We start from the raw sequence: 20,321 nt of genomic DNA, 5'->3' as shown, positions 1-20,321 counted from the left end.
TAAGTTAATAATAAGGATTGTATAAATATAGGTAGGATGTTAAATAAAACAAAAGGCATTTGTAATTAAATTCGTGGTTTTATTTTCCCATTCAGCACACAGAGGGCGTCGCACACGACAATATAATTTGTACACAAATAGATTAAATGTATCTTTGTTTAAGCTACAAACGTGATTGGATAAATACTCTTTCTTCACGTATCTTAATATCATAAAATTATGCTATGACTCTCTCTGAGAACACAGTGCCTCACAATGTTACCACAACAATAAATTAAACCAAACGAATCTGACCACAGTACATACTTACAAGTAAAATGTTCAACTTTAAAGAAAAATTACAGCTTTGCGAGTTCTATAACAAAAATAGCACTAGCACTAAAACTTGTTCATATTGAAATTACAATAAAATAAATTGTGGCAAACCTTTATCAAGCACTCACAAGAACACCACCATGGTGTTGAAAAAACGTAAAAAAACGTACATAATATCAATAATAAAGTTAGAGAAACATACTGGCTTTTAATGAATTTCAATACATTTATAGTCCAAAAAGTTATAACAAGAGCTATAAAATTACGGCATTTCAAACTTAAAACTGTAATGGAAATTCGTTAATGGAATTGAAATAGGAATATGAAAATATGACGTCAACAAAATGGAAGATATATTACTAAAATGTTTTGTAACAAATTACCTCAAGTTCCACTTAAAAATAACCAAGTTACATTCTTACTTATTGATTTTGGCCTCATTCCGCAAAACAACGAGAACAAAATCACATTTTGCTCATCACATAAAATAGAAAATTCTTGACACATCAAATATTTTATACAACAACAAAAGCGAAGCCAAAATGCAAGAAATCTGCATATGACTTTAGTTCTAGCTTCCCTTACTTACATTTATTAAAACAAAACTTATCTAATTTATAAATCAAAACAAAAACTTTGTAAACAAACGTAACATTTACATACTATGGCAAAGGAAATAATCTATAAATAAAAATATTGTGGAATTATGCCAATCTGCCAATTGGTACAGTTGGGAAAATACGCGGTGTTCCATTTACAGAAAAATTGCCTTGTTTTTTGCAACAAGACAATCTCCGCCTTAGAAGAAATCAATCTAAAAAAAACAATTAATCGTGTGCCATTAACCTTTTTAGTAGACACATTAAATACGTCCTAATGGTTGTTGCCGCGACGCTACAATGAGTACAAATCTTTTAAACTATCGCTTATAAGGAACACCGACATATTCCCTGATTGTACATCTTGTGATTATGTACATTCTATGACGTCCATATTAATTCCGTACTGACAAACACTAGCTGTCTCCCTCTTTCGTTTAAGTTTAAATTTGCTATCTCTTTCGTACCGTTTGACGATGTTTTAAATATAAATAAAATTCATGTATTATTTTTGATCCTACAATCGTTCTTAACATAATTGAATTTTACCTTTAGAGTAAAAAATAAAATTACGTTCGTTTACAAAGTTCTTGTCATATAACAAGATTTCCAGTAAATGTTCGCCGCCATCTTGTTTCGGCGCCAAACAGTATAGTATAAAAAGGTAACAAAACTACAAGATTCAGAAAATAGTATTAATGGAATATTAGTATAGTGTTTATACATAAAAATAATTTATTATAGGCATATAAAATGCATCTGCGTTAAGGGCTGGAAGCAAAAGGCCCAAAATAGACAGAATTGGAGAAGTTTACTGGACCAGGCCCTCCCGCGGCCGTAGTGCCTCAGATGATATAAAATGCATCGAAATCTAGCTAACGTCTGAAATTATCCATCACTTTATAAAGTATGTTAAAAATAGTATTTAAGTCTAAGATATATACAAATATGCTTAATATTTCATACAAATTTTAAAGACATCAACAATCTTATCAAAGGGACACCCTATATACCATAAAGTCATCTCAGAAACCGCTCTTAGTAACGTTAAAGCATTTATAAGACAAACTGCGGAATTATGAAAATATTTTTAAAAAGTACACAGGTGTTACAATTTCACTACATACATTTTTTTAATAAATATACAGGATGTTCTCAACAACGTAAATCAATAAAAAAATGTTTTAGGTCAGTTTAAAAATTCTTATTCCAAGAGCTAATATTTTTTTAAATGATAACGTTTTGTAGTCAATAAGTTAATACATAAATATATAAAAAACCATTCATAAATGCATAAATTGTTAATGGATATGATCGTGTCGAGTTTTTTTTATATAAAAAAAGACAATTATATTTTCAGTTTCCAAACATCCTGTATACAAATAATTTACGAGAACAAGTACACATTTACAGTAGAAACCTCACAAATGTACATGAGAATAGGTAACAAATGCAACTACACGTGGTCCCAGCGTTATATACTCAGAGTAAATTGTAGAAAATGTTACTTATTGTTGATAGACAGATGTTTATTTAAAATCTAGAAAAAGATAGTAATTTACAGCAAGACATACACAGATTCAAGTCTATTTCGCAGATAAAGCTCCCCATACACGAACCGAACAAACGAACCTTTCAATAAAATTCTATTTAATTGCAATACTCTTTATAAGCATAGATATATATTCTATAGACACGTAATCCACAAAACTGAGGTGAAAATACCTTTGGGGCAATTTTTGGGGTAAATTTCCCTCAGTGATATCAATTTAAAATTAGACGTTAAACTTGTATGTCCATCTATAGATAATAGATCTATAATTATCTATAGGTTATAAATCTATGACTCCATCTATAAACATGGCTTTATCAACGTTTTTTTAAACGTCATTTTAAAAACACGTTATAGATGTGGATGGAGTCATTTCTATCTATAGGTTTAAGGTCTACGACTTCATCTATAGATTATGTATCTACAGTTAATTTTTAGCTATTTTTCATATAAAATTTGCGTTGCAATCTATTAAATTCAGTACGAAAACATTCTGTCAATCATGAAATAGGTGAAATATAAAATTTATTTCCTTACCCGTATGTTTTTTTTTAAAAAAAAGGTTATAAAATACGAAAAATCCGCAAATTTCACTTTTAAATATAACAAAGATGTAAACGGATTTTATTACAGGTAACAAGTTATAAAAATTATTACATTTTATTATTATGGAAAAATCTTAAATACAGTAGGAAATAGGAATATCGTTGCGAAATAACGGCTCCTACGTAAACTGTCATAAGCTACAATATTGCACCTTGTTTTATTTTATTTAATTTCAATATAAATTTAAAAGTAACATTAGTATAAGAAATGTAGATTTTGTTTGTCTATCGTATCTTAATGAATGTTGCATAAAATTATTTTTATTAATAAAGTCTTGTCTTGCAAAATTATCGTTTCAAACATACGATAGTTTACTTAGGAGCCATCGAAATATTTCAATATTAAAATAAATCGTTCTCAAACGTCAAAAGATTTAATGCAAAAAATTACTATAAAAATTTATGTAAGTTATTTTGCGTATTTTTTATAAATACTGAGAAATTTAGGATTTCTTCTGACAAAACTGTACTGTAACTTTCTGACAGTAGTTAAAAAAATAAGCATATATCTGCAAGCGAATTTTCAACAATGTTCTTCACTATTGCTATCTTTGGCTAATTTATTCGAAGCCTTATGTATTTGTAGTAAAGCCGAATTTTCATTAACAAACCAGTTACATTCGAGACAACACAAACTATACATAAATAACTAAATGAAAATAACGATTTGTATAATTCGAGACAAGAAAATATAAACTTAAAAAAACAACTTCAAAATTTCCCGGATATTAGTGTAAACTCTATATAACGTCGCTCGGGACTTTAAATTGTGACGTTATAAAGAAGTCTTTAAATATATATTTTGTATTCTATAACTTGATTCTGTTCCTAAAAATAAAGGCAACTTGAATTTTAAAAAATACTGCCTAACTGCTGTATTTTCGACGTTAAATAGAGTATGCGGCGTTATATGGAGGTTCAAGCATTTTTTATTACATAAAGTGGCAAATAAACAATCGTCCACCTGAATTCGCTAAAGAAGCGATGTGAATGCCTAGACATCTGAAATTTCGACGTTATAAGAAGATCGACGTTACATCGAGTGACGTTATACAGAGTTTTCACTATTCAATATACACAAATCACACGAACTAAGACATTTAACAAAAATGTGATGTAAAATACTAACACTAAAATCTTCTTGAAATCAAGAAGTAATCTCTTGACACGCAGAAGATAACGCAAGTTGACGCCTTCGACATTCTTCTAGAACGACCAATTATTCTCGAACATTCTATGTGTCCCTGGAATAGATAAAACAATATTTTAAACACAAATAGTTATGTAAAATATATTTTGAACAATAACCGGTTTTATTATATTTTACACACGCTTTCGCCCGCGACTCTATCTGCGTGGTATTAAGACAAAAGTGAGTAACTGTATATTCTTCTGGACTATCCTCTACATCTATGACAAATTTCATTTTTAGAATCAATTTTAGAGTTACCAATATATCAATGTACAGTTGGGGAAATTGGCGGTGTTCCTGCAAGCTACAATCGTTTGAACAGTTTGAAACGAGACGCGGAACAAAAACCAATACAGCACAACTTACATGTGTCAGTATGAAAAAATGTCGGTTAGTGATACACGGCGTTTTTTTATCCCTTTGTTTGCACTCACTGATACCTAATTAGTTAGGCAGAGGCGGTGTTGTCTCGTAATAAAAATGGTAATTTTTCCTGAAGTGGAACACTGCGTAATTCCGCGACTGTACAAATATATGATTTTCATTGTATTATGCTTTTTGTTATTTCGCTACATTATGTGGGTGGGAGTGGTACTGACTTCTTGTTGTTGGCGATGTTGTTGTCGTGGTGGTTGTTGGCTGCGGGGCTGTCGCTCACGTCGCTGGAGCTGCGGATGTCGCCCTCCATCTGGAAACACGTAATTATATTGTGAGACAATGTAATTCAGTTGTAATCTAGCGAAAACATTAGCAATCCAATGTTTTGTGGTGTGAATGCCATAATGTCATGGTGGTGTGAAGTGTTGTCTAAAGTGTTATCGAAAGCTATGTCTAAAGTGTTTATAAAACTCTTTGTAAAATGTTATCCGAAGTTATGTCTAAAGTGTTCACTGAAGCTGTGTGTGTCAAGTGTCAAGTGCTGTCTAAAGTTAAGTAGTACGTGGCGACTGAAGTATTATGTGTGATTTTGTGTTGTCTGGAGTGTGAATTATTTAATAAAATAAAATAATATAATAAAATAATATAAATAAATATCATAAAAACCATCTGTTGTTTGAAGTTATACCTGAAGTGTTGTCTGTAATGTTGATTGAAGTGTTGTCTTAAGCTACGTCCGAAGTAACACCTTTTGCTTGAAGTTATGTCTGAAGCGTCGTCTGTAGTGTTGTCTGAAGGTAAATATGTTGTTTGAGAGTGTTGTGTGCAGTTATGTGTGGGATACCTTGCCGGCTTGCAGGGTGCGGTATGCCATCTGCAGGATGAGGTATGTCCAGACGATGTGGAGCAGCAGAAGCAACAGCAGCAGAGAGTTGAAGATGTAGTAAGCAGGGAACATTGGTAACAGCATCGGTGCTCGGATCCACGTGCTGTAATGTTTAATAGGATGAGTTTTCGTAAAATACTAGTAGATTTTTGTGAATTTACTAATATTCCCTTTAACCATCCCAAATAAGCTCTAGACTTGTGCTAGGATATATTCACAATAATCGAATGTCGGGATTAGAACCCTCGACCGCAAGATCGGTAGTACGAACCGCACACCATTAGGCTATTGGCGCTTTCAATTGCAATAAAACAATGTGATATATTAGCTTTTGCCCGAGTAATTGAAAAAGGACTTAGAAGTTAGAACTTAAAACCCATCACCAATTACTTACGCTCTGAAAAGACAAAACAAAATATCTTGTTTACTAAATTGAATCATATAGTGATTGTCAACTGTCAAGGTGTGATTGTTTTTTAATCTGTTTTTATTGATCAACAAATAAATACATTATTAAAAATGCAATAAAATTAAAAAAAAACGCATTTATCAGCTCTATTATTAAGGTTGCCTAATATTACGCTATAACAAAGGGGTGAACAGAAAGGAAACAGCCTCTACAAGAGACTGGAGTGCATGATGACTAACCTCCATAGAAGGTGATAGGGGAAGATGATGATCCTGGTGCCAATCCAGACGATGATGAGGCCCAGGAACAGAGTATCACACGTCTTCTGGTAATTAGCATATTTCGATGCTTTCACAGCCTGCAATACAAATATAGTTAAAAGATTTTGACCCGATGATGCGTGCTGAAATCGGACAACTATGGTTTTACCAATCTGTCCTGCAAACCTTTTAAAACTGTTATTTTTTTCATGATTGTTACTGAAAAGCATAAAAACTACTTAACCGAATTTAAATATTCTTTTACTATTAAAAAGCTAATTTATCTGAGAGTAACATAGGTATCTTAAATTAGCTAATTCTTAAAGCGTAAAGTTGTTATTTCATTTTTATTTCATACCTCAACGAATATATCCCCTGCGTCATGCAGAAGTAAAACAAGAGTGCCGATCCTGTGCAGGTTGCAGACCCAACTGAAGCTGATGAGAGCCACAGTGGCAAAGTGGTGTAGGAACATCTGCCAAAAGTCTTTACGCCTGACATCCCAGAACTGGCTGATGGTTAGGGAGAGGTAGAACGCCGCGGAGATCATGTAGTACCACCACACGTCATCTGTCACACCCTGAGGGTAGAAATAGGGTAGAATACCATTATAAATGTGCACACGAGCAATATCTTTATCGATTCTTCTATGCTAATACAATAAAACGTAAACACACGTTACTTCGTGGCGTATGATGTCAGCAATCACAGAATATTTCTTTCTTTAATAAAAAGCCCTACACTTACGACACGCTTTAGGCTATATATTTTCATGCTATTAAACTATGGAGTAAATAAACAGATAAGACCTTCATGTGAGAAAGGGCCATAACCTACAAGCTAACATCAAAGAAGCAAGGTTGCCATGGTAACGGTAATTTTCAAAGGCGTTCGTTGTCATTTTGATATTTACAATTAAGTATTTGACAAATATAAACAATAAAATAAAGATTTTATAACTTCATGCGGATGTAGCCGCACGGAACAACTCGTCTCTGTAACTTAGCGAACCATTACCTGATGTGGGTATCCGAGGTATGCGTGGTCGATGTCCCAGAGCCACACCTTGTCCCAAAGTATGCACAGCCCGAAGACAAAGTTGCTGGAATGGAAGGTGAACTTCCATAGGTTCTCGCAGAACTTGACTAGTGTTGAGGGTTTGTCCTGCGACCGCCGCAGCCGCCACCAACGCTCCACTTGACGCTCCGTCATATCCAACTGCTTCGCGAGACCACATGGCTGCAAGATATAGTTTTTAAATCTCTAAATTCTTGCAGAAGGCTTTATTACCTTTATGACAGTTGAAAATTATCAATATACAAGTTTTAGCCTATGGTCCTTCGAGTCGGATTTATTCCATTCATTAATGTTTTATGTATTGATTGATTGAGGTGAATTTACTTTCTCATGGAAAAATAAAAGTAAAGCATGTGAATGGTAGAGGAAATAGTCAAAGTTGATTTCTTTGTTCATCTTTGATATAAACTCGGTTAAGATAAGATGGGTTCGACTTTAACGGGAAGGTAAACATTTTTATGACGCATTTTATCGAAGGCCATAAACTGACGAAGGCATGAGGGGCCAGAATTCATGACATTTACAGTCTTATGTGTTACATAAAGTAATTTTATTTTATAGTCTAATCATATAATAAACACATACTGTTTGATAAACACTTAAAGAATCATACAATACTTCCTACTTACTAATATTATAAATGCGAAAGTTTAGATAGATGGATGGATGTTTGTTAGAGTTTGTAGCCTAAACGGCTCAACCGATTTCGATGAAATTTGGTATGGATGTAGAGGATAGTCTGAAAGAACACATAGGCTACTCAGTTTTGTTTTTTTAATTTCACGCGGACGGAGTCGCGGGCGAAAGCTAGTACTTTATAAGATCAAAGACTCCTTTGGTGTCATTCCGATTCCCGTGACAAATGTCACACTTCATTAGAGCCTTTAAACAGTCTTTGTTTGCTTTTTCCTTTGAATTTAAAAAAACAAATAGAGGTGAACAGAAGTCGTTTACGTTTGTCAGTTTATTTAGGCGTACTCTGCCGGGAGTTATCTCTTATCATTAACACCAGAGACATGATAACACACTTTGTGTGAAAATCTCGAATACACACTCCTTATCAAGGTGCTGAGAAAGATTTATTATTGTTTTGTTTGAATAAAAATTACCTTTATGCATTACGTTACTTTGAATAAGGGGTTTCAAAACCATGAGATCTTTGTGCCAACTCGATAAAGCGAAGACCAGTTAAGTCGGTATCCAAAATTTAGCAATTCGTAATCAGGAAAGTATATATTTTCCTGATTATTTAGTAAATGGGTATTTCTTGAATATAGCTATCATTTCCTGATAATTATAAATGATTCATATCGATAAGGAAACAGCTTAAAAGCATACTATACGTTAAGATAAAATCATGGGAACTAATAGGTGTTTAACGACTCACTAAAATATCTAACTGTCCCTTTCAGATAAGAGACTTGAGTCATGTCAAGTATACATAATTGGTAGAGGAATCACAACAAGAGATATTAAAAGCTAGTGTTACTGTCGCGTTAAGAAGCCATACTAGACAAAGTCTGACGGCTATGTCTTGTATTTAGTTTTCATATCTAGGCGTCTCTGAAGTACACGCGAGCACACTCACAACAATTTTAGCTGTAACAGAGCATAGTTTACTTAACGAAGGTAATACTCAGCAAGCAATGACCTTGGACAGTCAAGATATTTGATAAGGACTATACAATAAATAAATTTGAGAGTGCTTACTATAAACCGTTAAGACGTCCTTAAGCAATCACAACACGTGATTTCTTATCTATAGGTATTTCATGAATAATCAATGATAAAGTTAGGCATATCTACGAGAAAGGAATAGATTAAAACTTTTCAGTCATCTTTTGTACTATTTCCGTGTTGAAATGGGGTCAACACATTTACTTATTCCCACTCAATTGTAACAAGCAAGGAGTGAAGATTGCCTGAATAAATCGTTCTAGAAGACGAAAACCTGATTCTCCTACAAAGAGTAGGACAAGGACAGAGCGATAATAATCTATTAAATGGAGTTTGCTGTCCTTTTTTAATCTGACAGTCTTTCACGTTCAGCATTAATGTAAATTCTTGTCTGTCTGTATGCTTTACTGCGTTTGTTTCGAGCAATCCGGTGAGATAGCTGATTCACGCGGAAATATAGGCTACTTTAATTCCGTCCTGACCAGTCTATACTAATATTACAAAGAGGAAAGATTTGTATTTTTGGATTTCTATATGTATTTAAATAATTCAAAAACTACTGCGTCGATTTCAAAGAATCTTCGACCATTATAAAGCTACGTAAACACTGAGTAACATAGGCTACGTTTGCTATTGTTTATAGCCCAAACGGTTGAACGGATCTCGATGAAATTTGGCATAGATAAAGGGGACAGTCAGGTAGAACACATTTGTACTTATTTTGACCGACTTCCTTTGTTATTATTTAATTCCACGCGGACGAAGTCGCGAGCATCAGCTATTAAAATTTGAACGGACATACTAGTTACATCCTTTGCGGTTATTTAACAGTACTTTACTGTAACGGTACTTACGACAGTCACGTAAATGTACGTCACGATATTTCGCGCATGCTCTGATAAGCGTTATCAATTTACGATGATTGTATGCAAATACTTTTGATAAGCATTTTACTATTACTAACGGTAATAAATATACATTACATTACAAAAGAGGCAGGCAGACATAGATTTCTTTTTCACACTATTCTAATTTCTGGTACATAAAACTATATTAATACTAGCTTTCGCCCGCTACTCCGTCCGCGTGCAATTGAAAAAAAAAAACAGAAGTGAATAGCCTATGTGTTCTTTCAGACTATCCTCTACATCTATGCCAAATTTTATCGAAATCGGTTGAGTTTATGCTACAAAGTCTAACAAACATCCATCTATCCATCCATCCATCCATCTTAACATTCACATTTATAATATTAGTAAGATTATAAAGAGGAAAACTGTGTATTTTTGTATGTATTGAAATAACTCAAAAACTACTGGGCCGATTACAAAAAATCTTTCACCATATAAGCTACGTTATGAGTAAGTAACATAGGCTATTATTTTTTTAAGTTCACGGAGGCGAAGTCGCGATCAACAGCTCGCCGAACATGACTACTTCGTTTAGATATACTTTATTCTTACAATGATTTATTGTTCATCTGAAATAGCTTTTAAATTACAAACAATGTTTATAAAACCTCTAGTATCAATGCACGATAAAATAGAATGTTACGCGTGTTTGTAAATACATATTATAAACACGTAAGGTAAATGAAACAATCTACAGACGTGTCGAAGTTCAAGGCGCGATAAAATAATTAATTGGGATATGTACATATTTATATATTATAGTATGTATATAATACAATTATTATGATACTAGCTGTTGCTCTCGACTTCGTCCACGCAATATTAAGTTAAAGTAGATAATATGCCCGAGTATTGCAGCTACCCAGTGAAAATCCGGTCGATATCGGTCCACCCGTTTCAGAAATTACCCGGAACTAACGCGGCTTGCGGACAGACATACAGACAGGCAGACACAAAAAATTATTTAAATGCGGTTATCAGCGACGCAAATACATATCTTCCCGAAATCTGGAATTTATCTTTTGATATTACAAACAAACACTCCAATTTAATTATATGTATTGAATCGTTCAAGTTTAGACTACAAACTCTAACATCCATCCATCTAAACTTTCGGATTTATAACATTTGTAAGATATACGTGAATTGGAAAATTTATGAATTACTCTAGCGTATTGTACTGACTTTACTCGAACAGTTAGTTAATTTTTATTGTCGAAATATTATATTCATAAATTTCGTAGTTATATGATCTACATTAGTTAGTTATCCGCCTACCTAGATTAAGGGCATGTACTGTATTCTGTCGACTAGGTAATAATTGCGACATCTTTATGTAAATTAGCAATAAAACGAGCTATATTCTTGAAATATATGTTAATGTGCTATTTGTCTTCTGGGAAACGGCAACATATATTTTAATGTACTCTTGACTATTTTTATATAAACCGGTCAAGGTTACGTTGGAGAATTAATGCTGTTATTTCACTATATCGTATGATTTTTAAATCTATACATATAATAAAACTAGCTGTTCCCATGCGACTTCATCCGCATAAGATTATAAAAATTTCATTTTATTATTCACATTGTCCAAATTATCAGTTACAAATGTCAAAATGACATGACATGATGAATACATTGTTTCCTTGATCTTGGCAATAACTTATGGACTCTTTCCCACGTTAGGGTTTTTATCCAAAATATTTACCCCTAAGTTTAACGGCGTGAAAATATATAGTCTAAAGCGTGACGTAAGTGTAGGGCTTTTTATTAAAAAAAAGAGTTATTCGAAAATATGCTGTGATTGCTGACATCTTAGACAACAAAGAAGTGTGCATTTACGCTTTATTATAATAATATAGACTAAGTATAGTATGGATTGGAGTGTCTGAAAATATCAAAAGAAAAATTCCAGATTTAGGGAAGATGATGCATTTGCGTTGCAGTTAACGAACACGTTTTTTTGTCTGTCCGCAAGCCGCGTTTGTTCCGGGTACATACAAAGACGGACATATTATAGGCCACTCTTTTATCTTAATATTGCGTAGACAAAGTCGCGGGCAAGGGTTAGTCTTAAATACGTTTTTAAAGTATAAAATAACGTTTGAAATACGATCGAAAGTATAATTAAACTTGTATCGCACACACGGAACTTTCGTAATAGAATTTCCTCGTTGAAACTATTGAAGCGATAGCTCTGTACGTAAAGATGGGTGGGTACACGCTGATTACGAAAGAAAACTGTAACGGCTGTTAAACAATGGTGTAGACCAGAGACAAAATGGTTCATTTGATCCTTGATAGGTTCTTTGAAGACATATAGCTGTACGATGACATTAAAATTTAAAAGGTTAAATTACAAAGCTTCGAGAAAATAGTTTTGGAATCTACAGACATAAATGATTACACTTTAGTCTTTAGGCCAGGGGTAGCGAACCTTTTCATACCAATCCTATCAGTTGACTACCCCTGTTTTAAAATCTAGAAACGGATGAAAGTATTTGTGACCAGTAACTAAGGGCTGCCATACACGAAAAGTCAGCATTTTTATTTAAAGTTTCCAGAAATGTTATGTATAAATTAATTCACGTAAAAACTATTAAAACATATGTAAGCAATTAAGTAAATATTAACTAGTGTTATCTGTAGACATCGTGATCACGATTCTCAATATAAAGTGCAAAGAACATACTGAATATTTAAAAACTTAAAAAATCTGTTTATGGACAAAATTGTCTGGTAGATTAACATTCACTGCGTAACAGGCCGATATCGACCTGACGCGGTACTTTAGCTGATGCGGATGAAGAAAACTATGACCCGCTCGATAGTGCGAAACGATTATCTCAGGTGTCTACATTACATTATACAAAATGCACCTATGTATTGTTAGGAATAAAATTAGTACCGTGCTATAGAATTGGCGCAACTCTAGATTATCGGCATAAACGGCACGTCCCTAGCTGACAGCTGTCAATGTCACTAGAAGCATGGATAGATTGGCGCGTAACTTGAGTCTTGACGAGAAGCATTGCTCTGAGTTAAAAGCGACAGTATCAATTAAATAAGTTTTCTAATAGTATGTTTCCACAAAGTCATAGCAATTTAATCTATAATAATGCTGGTGAGTCTAAAAAGAAGTGCTACACTGGCGGAGTTATCTTTGGGGGCGCATTTCGCCCTCCGCCGCACAAAATGAAGAATTTTAATTTTACTTGTCGCAGTACGCATGTTAAATAGGCGTGGTGGTCCACTGCTTATATTGTCTTAAAAAACAGAGACGTGTTTGTACAGCACGCAACAGCAAAGGCCCATCTTTAAATGCTTAGTCAATATTGAATTACTATTCAATATATACTAATATAATAAAACGTAAACTCGCACTTTGTTATGTGGGATCAACAATCACAGCCTATTTAGTTATTAAAAAAACTTACGACACGCCTTAGACTATACATATTCACGCTATTTACTTTAATGGGTGAATAAATTAGTAGAAATTGTCATGCGAAAAAGGGACAAAAACTACAAACCAATAACAGGAAAGAAGCAAGATTGCGATGGTTACGGTAATTGTTAGCCAATTGCAAAGTCTTGATAGCTTTACTAATAATAAACAAAAAAATAGGGTTTTCAAAATGTGCTAATCCGCACGGGAAGAGCTACACTAATATTATAAAGAGGAAAGATTTGTATGCAATCGATACACGTAGAAACTACTGGGACGATTTCAAAAATTCTTTCACCATTAGAAAGGTAACTTATCTGTCAGTAACATAGGCTACATTTTTTTAATTTTACACAGACGAAGTCGCGAGCAACAGCTAGTTATAAATGACTGAAATCCTTTGCTTATAATTTTTACCAACCTGTTTTAATTTGGGTGAGGCTCTGTATGCCGCTTCTAGTTTAGGGTTATTCGGTGCTTTCCTATTCCTCGTGTCCTTTATACCTAAGTGCCTGCCGAACGGAGCGTACACTGTCCTGTAAAAAAAAATATAGTAAACATATAAAGGTCAGCAAGAGAGCATGTTATAAGGAGGGATGAATCGCATGTTACAAGGAGAACATTAGTTATGAGTGTGGAGATACATCGGTAGAGGTAGACATAAAAAGAGATGGATGGATTGTGTGAAAGGGGACATTATCAAGAAGGGAATGATGACTGAGATGACGTATGATAGAGTTATGTGGAGGACAAAAACCTGTCGCGCTGGTCCTACGGGAGTAGGATAAGGTGGTATGATGATGATGAGTAAACGTATAAAAAGGGTTTTTAAAAAAACTAATTAGTAGTACACTTTACTTAGCAAGAGTAACACAGTATTCTTGTTCTTATCGTGCTAAATATAAGCCTTAGATACGCTCCCTAAGGGTCCGTTTAGTAAAATTCTATTACAAAGAAAATCGAGCATTGCAATTGGAAATAAGGTTTAATTCTATCTGACCCGATGGCGTTTGAGTTTTTAATGAGTAGACACCCCTGATAACTATCTTTCCCCCAAAAGGCAGTGTAGTGTTTCGAAGATTTGCCCGCAATAAAAATGGTGATCCCGAGAAATTTGATTTTTTCATTTATTTTAAATATAAAAGAGTATATTTTAACACATTCGCGATATTTCTTCACGCTCCAGTTTCACGACAAAGGCGTTACACTTGTCAATGTGACTCTTCACAAGAGATAAAACCTTTTACAGCCATGACCTACTCGTTGTACAATTTTGCGCGGTTCACTTCAAGCGTAGATTTGGTTTGACAAAATTGTCCTGCTTCTTTAAGAAAATGAGAGACGGAAAACATGTATGCACAAGTTTCAGTATGGTTCATTGACAGTTAACGTGTGTGAATAATCTCTAAAAGGCTAGCACGAAAATTCGCAAGAAATTATCGTAATGGACACTTTCTCGAAAATTTTCGTGCTATCTCATAATTCAACTTGTGTAGTACAGTTAATTCATCCGTTACAATTAATCGTTTAGTTATATGAACGGTACGAGTTAATCCGCTGGTTAAATAACGATTAACAAATTTACTTTTTACTTTGCCGAATGTTATGCCAGTAATACAGTAGGCAGGGAATTAAAAAACCTCATTATTATATACAGCCTTACAAATAAACGCGGTATAAAATTAAATTTAGAAATAACCTGAGTATAAGCAAAATTTGTACTAACATTTGTTTATTCCTAAGTTTACCTCTATATTTATTGAGAACTAACTTTAGCCCGTGACTTCGTCCCAAAAATGAGTAGTTTATGTGTTTTTCTAGACTATCCTCTACATTTATACCCAATTTTATTAAAATCCGTTCAGCCGTTTAGGCTACACGCACTAACAGACATCCATCCAGACATCTAAACTTTCGCATTTATAACATTAGTATGAAGTATGATAAGCCAAACTTAATTATTATAGCTCACTAGCGCCCTCCTGTTAAAGCAATACTTTACAAACTGTATCTGTCATGTTATTTCTTTCTTTTACCCTTTGTTGTACATTACTTTCTGACAAAATAGCGTTAAAAACACCTCGTAACGGGCCAGTTATTCTAGTTCGACTATATTTATCTAGCAAAAATAACTGCAATAACAAAAGGTCTATTATTTAAAGTAATAAAGACGTGTTTGTATGGGTCTTGTTTGTAATACTTTGTTGATATATTGATTACTATGGACAGACAGTTTTACATACATATGTAATATGGATATTTGTTACAAGGTAAAGGTAGGGTTGTTCTAGGGCTTCGATTATTCACAAGTTTAGGTTCCTTTAGGTCTTCTTTTAACACCTACAGCGCCTATAATCTTAACGCTTAGGGAATTAGAAATTAAGGCGAATCAGTTAAGTAGAGATCAACTTTTATGTACACAAAAAGTATCGAAAAAAACTTAACGAATGTCATAGTATCGCCAAGGTTATTATCAAATATGTAAGCGATAAAGCCTCGGTACACAAGAACAATCAGCTGTGTGCTAGTTAGCCACCGCGGTGTGCCAGGTCAGGGGTACACTAAACACTTCGAAAATATAATAATGGACTAAGCATACTAAAAAAATTCTATCACTTTTAGCCGGTGATAAGGTAAAAATAACTACCCAAATATAAAAACAAAATTACACTAAACGAGCACACAAGTTACAAGCAAGACAGATATATTTAACACTAGCTTTCGCCTGTGACTCCGTCCGCGTGGAATAAAAAAACACAAAAGCAAGTAGCTTATATGTTCTTCCAGACTATCCTCTATATCTATGCAAAATTTCATCGATATCTGTTTACTTTATGCTACAAACTCTAATAAACATCCATCCATCTAAACTTCTCCATTTATAAGATTAGTATGAAGTATGATTGGGGTATAAGCGTGTTTGACAGATCCAGTCATTAAATAGTCAAAAGATAACCACGACACCTGGCGTCGTTTACTTTTTACATTGTCTTGGGAATTAACTTTTATGGGCTATTGACTCGTGGATTATGACTTTGGTTTAGGGTAAACCGTTTAGATAAGATTTGTTCAGTATTAGTGTTACGGTTTTATTTACACGTTACTGTTCCCACTGTCTAGCTGGGTAACTCAATTAAAATTGATGATCTGCAGATCAGTGCAGCCGCTTGCAGCTTAGGTAATTTCGTCCCTGTATTGACCCCTGCCTTAGACCATCAAGTGGCGATACCTACTGCACCTCCAATGGATTACAGGTGTCTTACTATGAGAACAGTTATGCTATGCGATGGGAAAAGGACAAGATAATGATGGGAATGTATACGATACATCGATATCTCACAGCTATATTTTACAAGATCGCCTCACTATCAATATTGCCAATAATTCGTATCGATATAAACGGATAACATTACGATAAATTGTATCAACATATTTAATAACTTTATCGCGAATATTCGGCGCATATCTAATACGAAAAAATATCGCGACTGTATTGACCTATGGGGTAAACAGGGCTACTATTCAGATAGTTAAATTACAATTAGAATTCATATCAAAATTTTTTATGAAAAATAGACATAAAAACAACTTCAAAATAGCCTAATTTCAGTCCCTTTCCTTTCCCATCAGGTAAGGATGGGAAAGGAAGGTGGATTTGACTGTAGAGACACATAGAAAAGGAAAATATGCTTTTTATATGCCTCTCCTCCTATTGTGGATGTCTGTGTGCACTGGTCACTTTGCTTCTTTGGCAAATTCAGACAGACACTAAAAAAACATATTATTCTTCTATTTCAACATAGTTTTTTAGTAGCTGTTGCCCGTAGACCTAGAATGTCGACTGTAAGCTGAAAATGTGAGTGTATGTGTCATTAGTGTATTGTCACTTACTAATATTATAAATGCCAAAGTTTAGATGGATGGATGTTTGATAGAGTTTGAATTCTTAACGGCTGAACGGATCTTGATGAAATTTGGCACAGATGTAGTGGATAGTCTGGAAGAACACATAGACTACTCACTTTTGTTTTTTTTAATTCCACGCGGACGGAGTCGCGGGCGAAAGCTAGTATTCAATATGTTTCAGTTGTTACTTGTTTTGTTTTTAATAGTTGAATATGTAACAGGCGTGAAGTGAAAGCAATTCCGCGTTTCGTCTGATGAGTATGGTGCCGGAGGCCTAATTTTAGTCACTTTCCCTTTCCACCCTTTTCTTAAGAGAAGGAAGGGAAGGAAAAGTGGATTTGACGGTGGAGGAGACGCATAGGAAGGGGAAATGTCCTCTTTATGTGCGTCTTCTCCTCCGTCAATCAAGGGTTGGCATTGCATCTGCAATTGCGGATGTCTATGGGCAGCGGTCGCTTTCCATTTCGGTGGATTCAGGTGGCCGCTTGCTCGTTTGCCACCTTATATTATAAATAAAAAAAATAATAAACTATTCTATTTTTAACTGAAGCACTATTAATACATTGTTTGAATGATATTGAATTGAATAATTGAACACATCTGAGATGGGAGATGTCAAGTGTTGCGGGCAATTGAATTACATTCACAATTGCTTGTCTACAAGTCGGAATACAAATATGTACAGCTAGGGAAAGCTGCAGTGTTATTCTTTAAAAAAAATTACATTGTTCTTTACAATGAGACTAAGTTTGCCTTTTTTAACAAATAAGCAGTGAGTTATAACAAGAGGCTGTATTTTCATATTTACTCTATACTCATTAGTTACTGTTCTATGTAGTCTCAATGGGTACAAACATAACAACTGTAGTATTGTAAGTTAAACACCGCCAGTTTCCCTCATTGTACATTTATTAATGTATTGAATCATGCAATTAGATGAATGTTGAATATGTGGGATCATATGACTCACTGTTTTGTTATAAAACTGTTTATTTGGACAACTAGAATATGTTTACTCTACATTGAATCCTAAACTAGGTTATTCATCTTATAAAAAGGAGGAATCCGTCTTAGTACTATGGAGGGTAATGCCAGTAACTTGTGTCAAATCTTACTAATAGAATAGTAGAACCTTGGTAAGTTAAAGTCCAAGGGAAACACAAAACATTTTAAGTTATAGAGGTTTTAAGTTATCAAGGGTCTATGTTATGGAGGTTTTGGGATCTGATGCGACGAGAATATATTATTTTTTGAAGTTATAGAGGTTTTAAGTTACTGAGGTTTGAGTTATCGAGGTATCTACTGTATTACAAATGCAAAATTTAGATATCTCACAAATGCTTTAACGAATCTTGATGAAATTTAACCAAGATTCTAGATTCTATCTAGTCTGGAACATTGTCTTAAGTGTAAATTTCAGTTAAAGCTAATTCAACTATGAAATTGACCTTGCCAGACACTATTATTGCACAAACCATATTTCTCGGGATTCAAATAATGGTTTAATATACAGTGTGTTGAAATGAGAATTGTATTTATAGTTTTTTAAATTTTATAGCCAGCAGTAAATTGCTTGGTTGAACACAAGCATATTAAAATTTTAAATAAATAGTTTTTTATTATAATAGTTACAGGAATCATTTTGCATATCTTAATCTAGTATTTTCTGAAGGTTAATATTTAAATTTTTTTGCTACTGATGTATAAGATAATTTTTATAATAATTTATTGCATTTCTAAAAAAAAAATAACTATGTTAAGATATTTAATGTAGTATAAATACGTTCTATAAAAAGAGAACATCGTACCGAGAACCTTCAGTAATAATTTTTATGTACTAGTTTTAATTAATATTCGTACACAAAATTATTCGCAACATGCCGGCAAAATGTATGTTATAATTATCATTAAATAACAAGAATTGTTTATCCATGCAGGTGTGAAATAAATTAATGTATTTCAGGAGCCGATAACATGCATGAATCATCTGTTATTTTAAAAATATAAGGAATCATGACATGATTATAATAGTACACGCCCCTAAAGTTTATTTAAGGTCTAGATTAGGTTCCACTTACCTCTGTAATATGAAGCGCAGGGTTATGAACACAAACGCTAACGGTATCGGGAAGAAAACGTGACGATAGTCCGTATACCGTACCGCCTTATGTGGCCCAGGGGCGATATCATCCCACGTCGTATTTGGCGGTAACCAAACATTCGGGGTCCAAAAATTGTCTAACAACGTTCGCAACATTTTTAATTATTGCGTAGGCAGGTTATTCACGTCCGCGCCGTTTCCAGTTTTACATATAACAAATTGAATAATTATTTTTAATTTCGAAGTTGATCGAGTTATGCGGCGGTTGACAGACGTCACTCTGCGACGGCGGGGGGCGCGTGAGTGAGCGAGACAAACTGCTGCACAGATACATGAGTTTTGTCGTTGAATATAGATAAATATTTTTTTCAATAAGATAAAATAAAATAAATATAGAAGTCAACTTCAAAAATGTAGAATATTGTAATTTGTGCAAATTATGCTGATTTGTGTACTGTACTGTAGTGTAATATAAGTTTAACAATTAATTATTGTGACATGAAAAATAAGAAATGAAGTTTACTAAAGAACTAAGAAACACGACCAAATAAATACATCAATGGTCACATTATTATTTGGGGTATAAGTTTTCTAGTATATTTGGGTGCTACATTTTTATCTTTATATGAGAATAAACAAAAACAACATTTATCAACGCAATCGTTTTATTACCATTTCTTTTATTACGCGTACAAAAAATAAAGGACATTGTGCACAACAAAGCTCATTCATACTATACTGAACCGACAACGCATCTTACATTACATATTCGTTATTTAAAATTACCCTTTTTCAAATAGCGATAACCTCAAAATTTCAATTACATTTGCATTAATTATTGCAGTTTATTATAAAAAGATTTCAAGCTAAAGTGAATTTTATAACCTACAATTATTATTTCAAACATGAACCTTGTATAGCTATTATATATTTATGTGCAATGATTCCACAACCATACAAATATTAACATTACAATAAAATTAAACAAAAATAATCCCACGT

At 33.6% G+C, this 20,321-nt stretch overlaps 1 protein-coding gene across 1 annotated transcript; it reads right to left on the bottom strand.

Moving 5' to 3' along the window:
• Window positions 1-58: 58 nt before the first annotated feature.
• On the bottom strand, window positions 59-19,615 carry LOC106107830 (ceramide synthase 6-like). Its single transcript, XM_013288838.1, has 8 exons — window positions 19,297-19,615; window positions 13,734-13,848; window positions 7,214-7,435; window positions 6,555-6,776; window positions 6,176-6,294; window positions 5,486-5,630; window positions 4,863-4,951; window positions 59-4,315 (listed from the first exon to the last, which is right to left on the bottom strand). The coding sequence occupies exons 1-8, from the start codon at window positions 19,473-19,475 to the stop codon at window positions 4,306-4,308; spliced, it is 1,101 nt and encodes a 366-aa protein (XP_013144292.1). The 5' UTR covers window positions 19,476-19,615; the 3' UTR covers window positions 59-4,305.
• Window positions 19,616-20,321: the final 706 nt, after the last annotated feature.

The sequence above is a fragment of the Papilio polytes genome, unplaced genomic scaffold, assembly GCF_000836215.1.
Source record: "Papilio polytes unplaced genomic scaffold, Ppol_1.0 DF824269.1, whole genome shotgun sequence".
NCBI classification, from domain to species: Eukaryota; Metazoa; Arthropoda; class Insecta; order Lepidoptera; family Papilionidae; genus Papilio; species Papilio polytes.
Note: the sequence above shows the minus strand (reverse complement) of the source record. Positions and strands in the feature narration are given on the sequence as shown.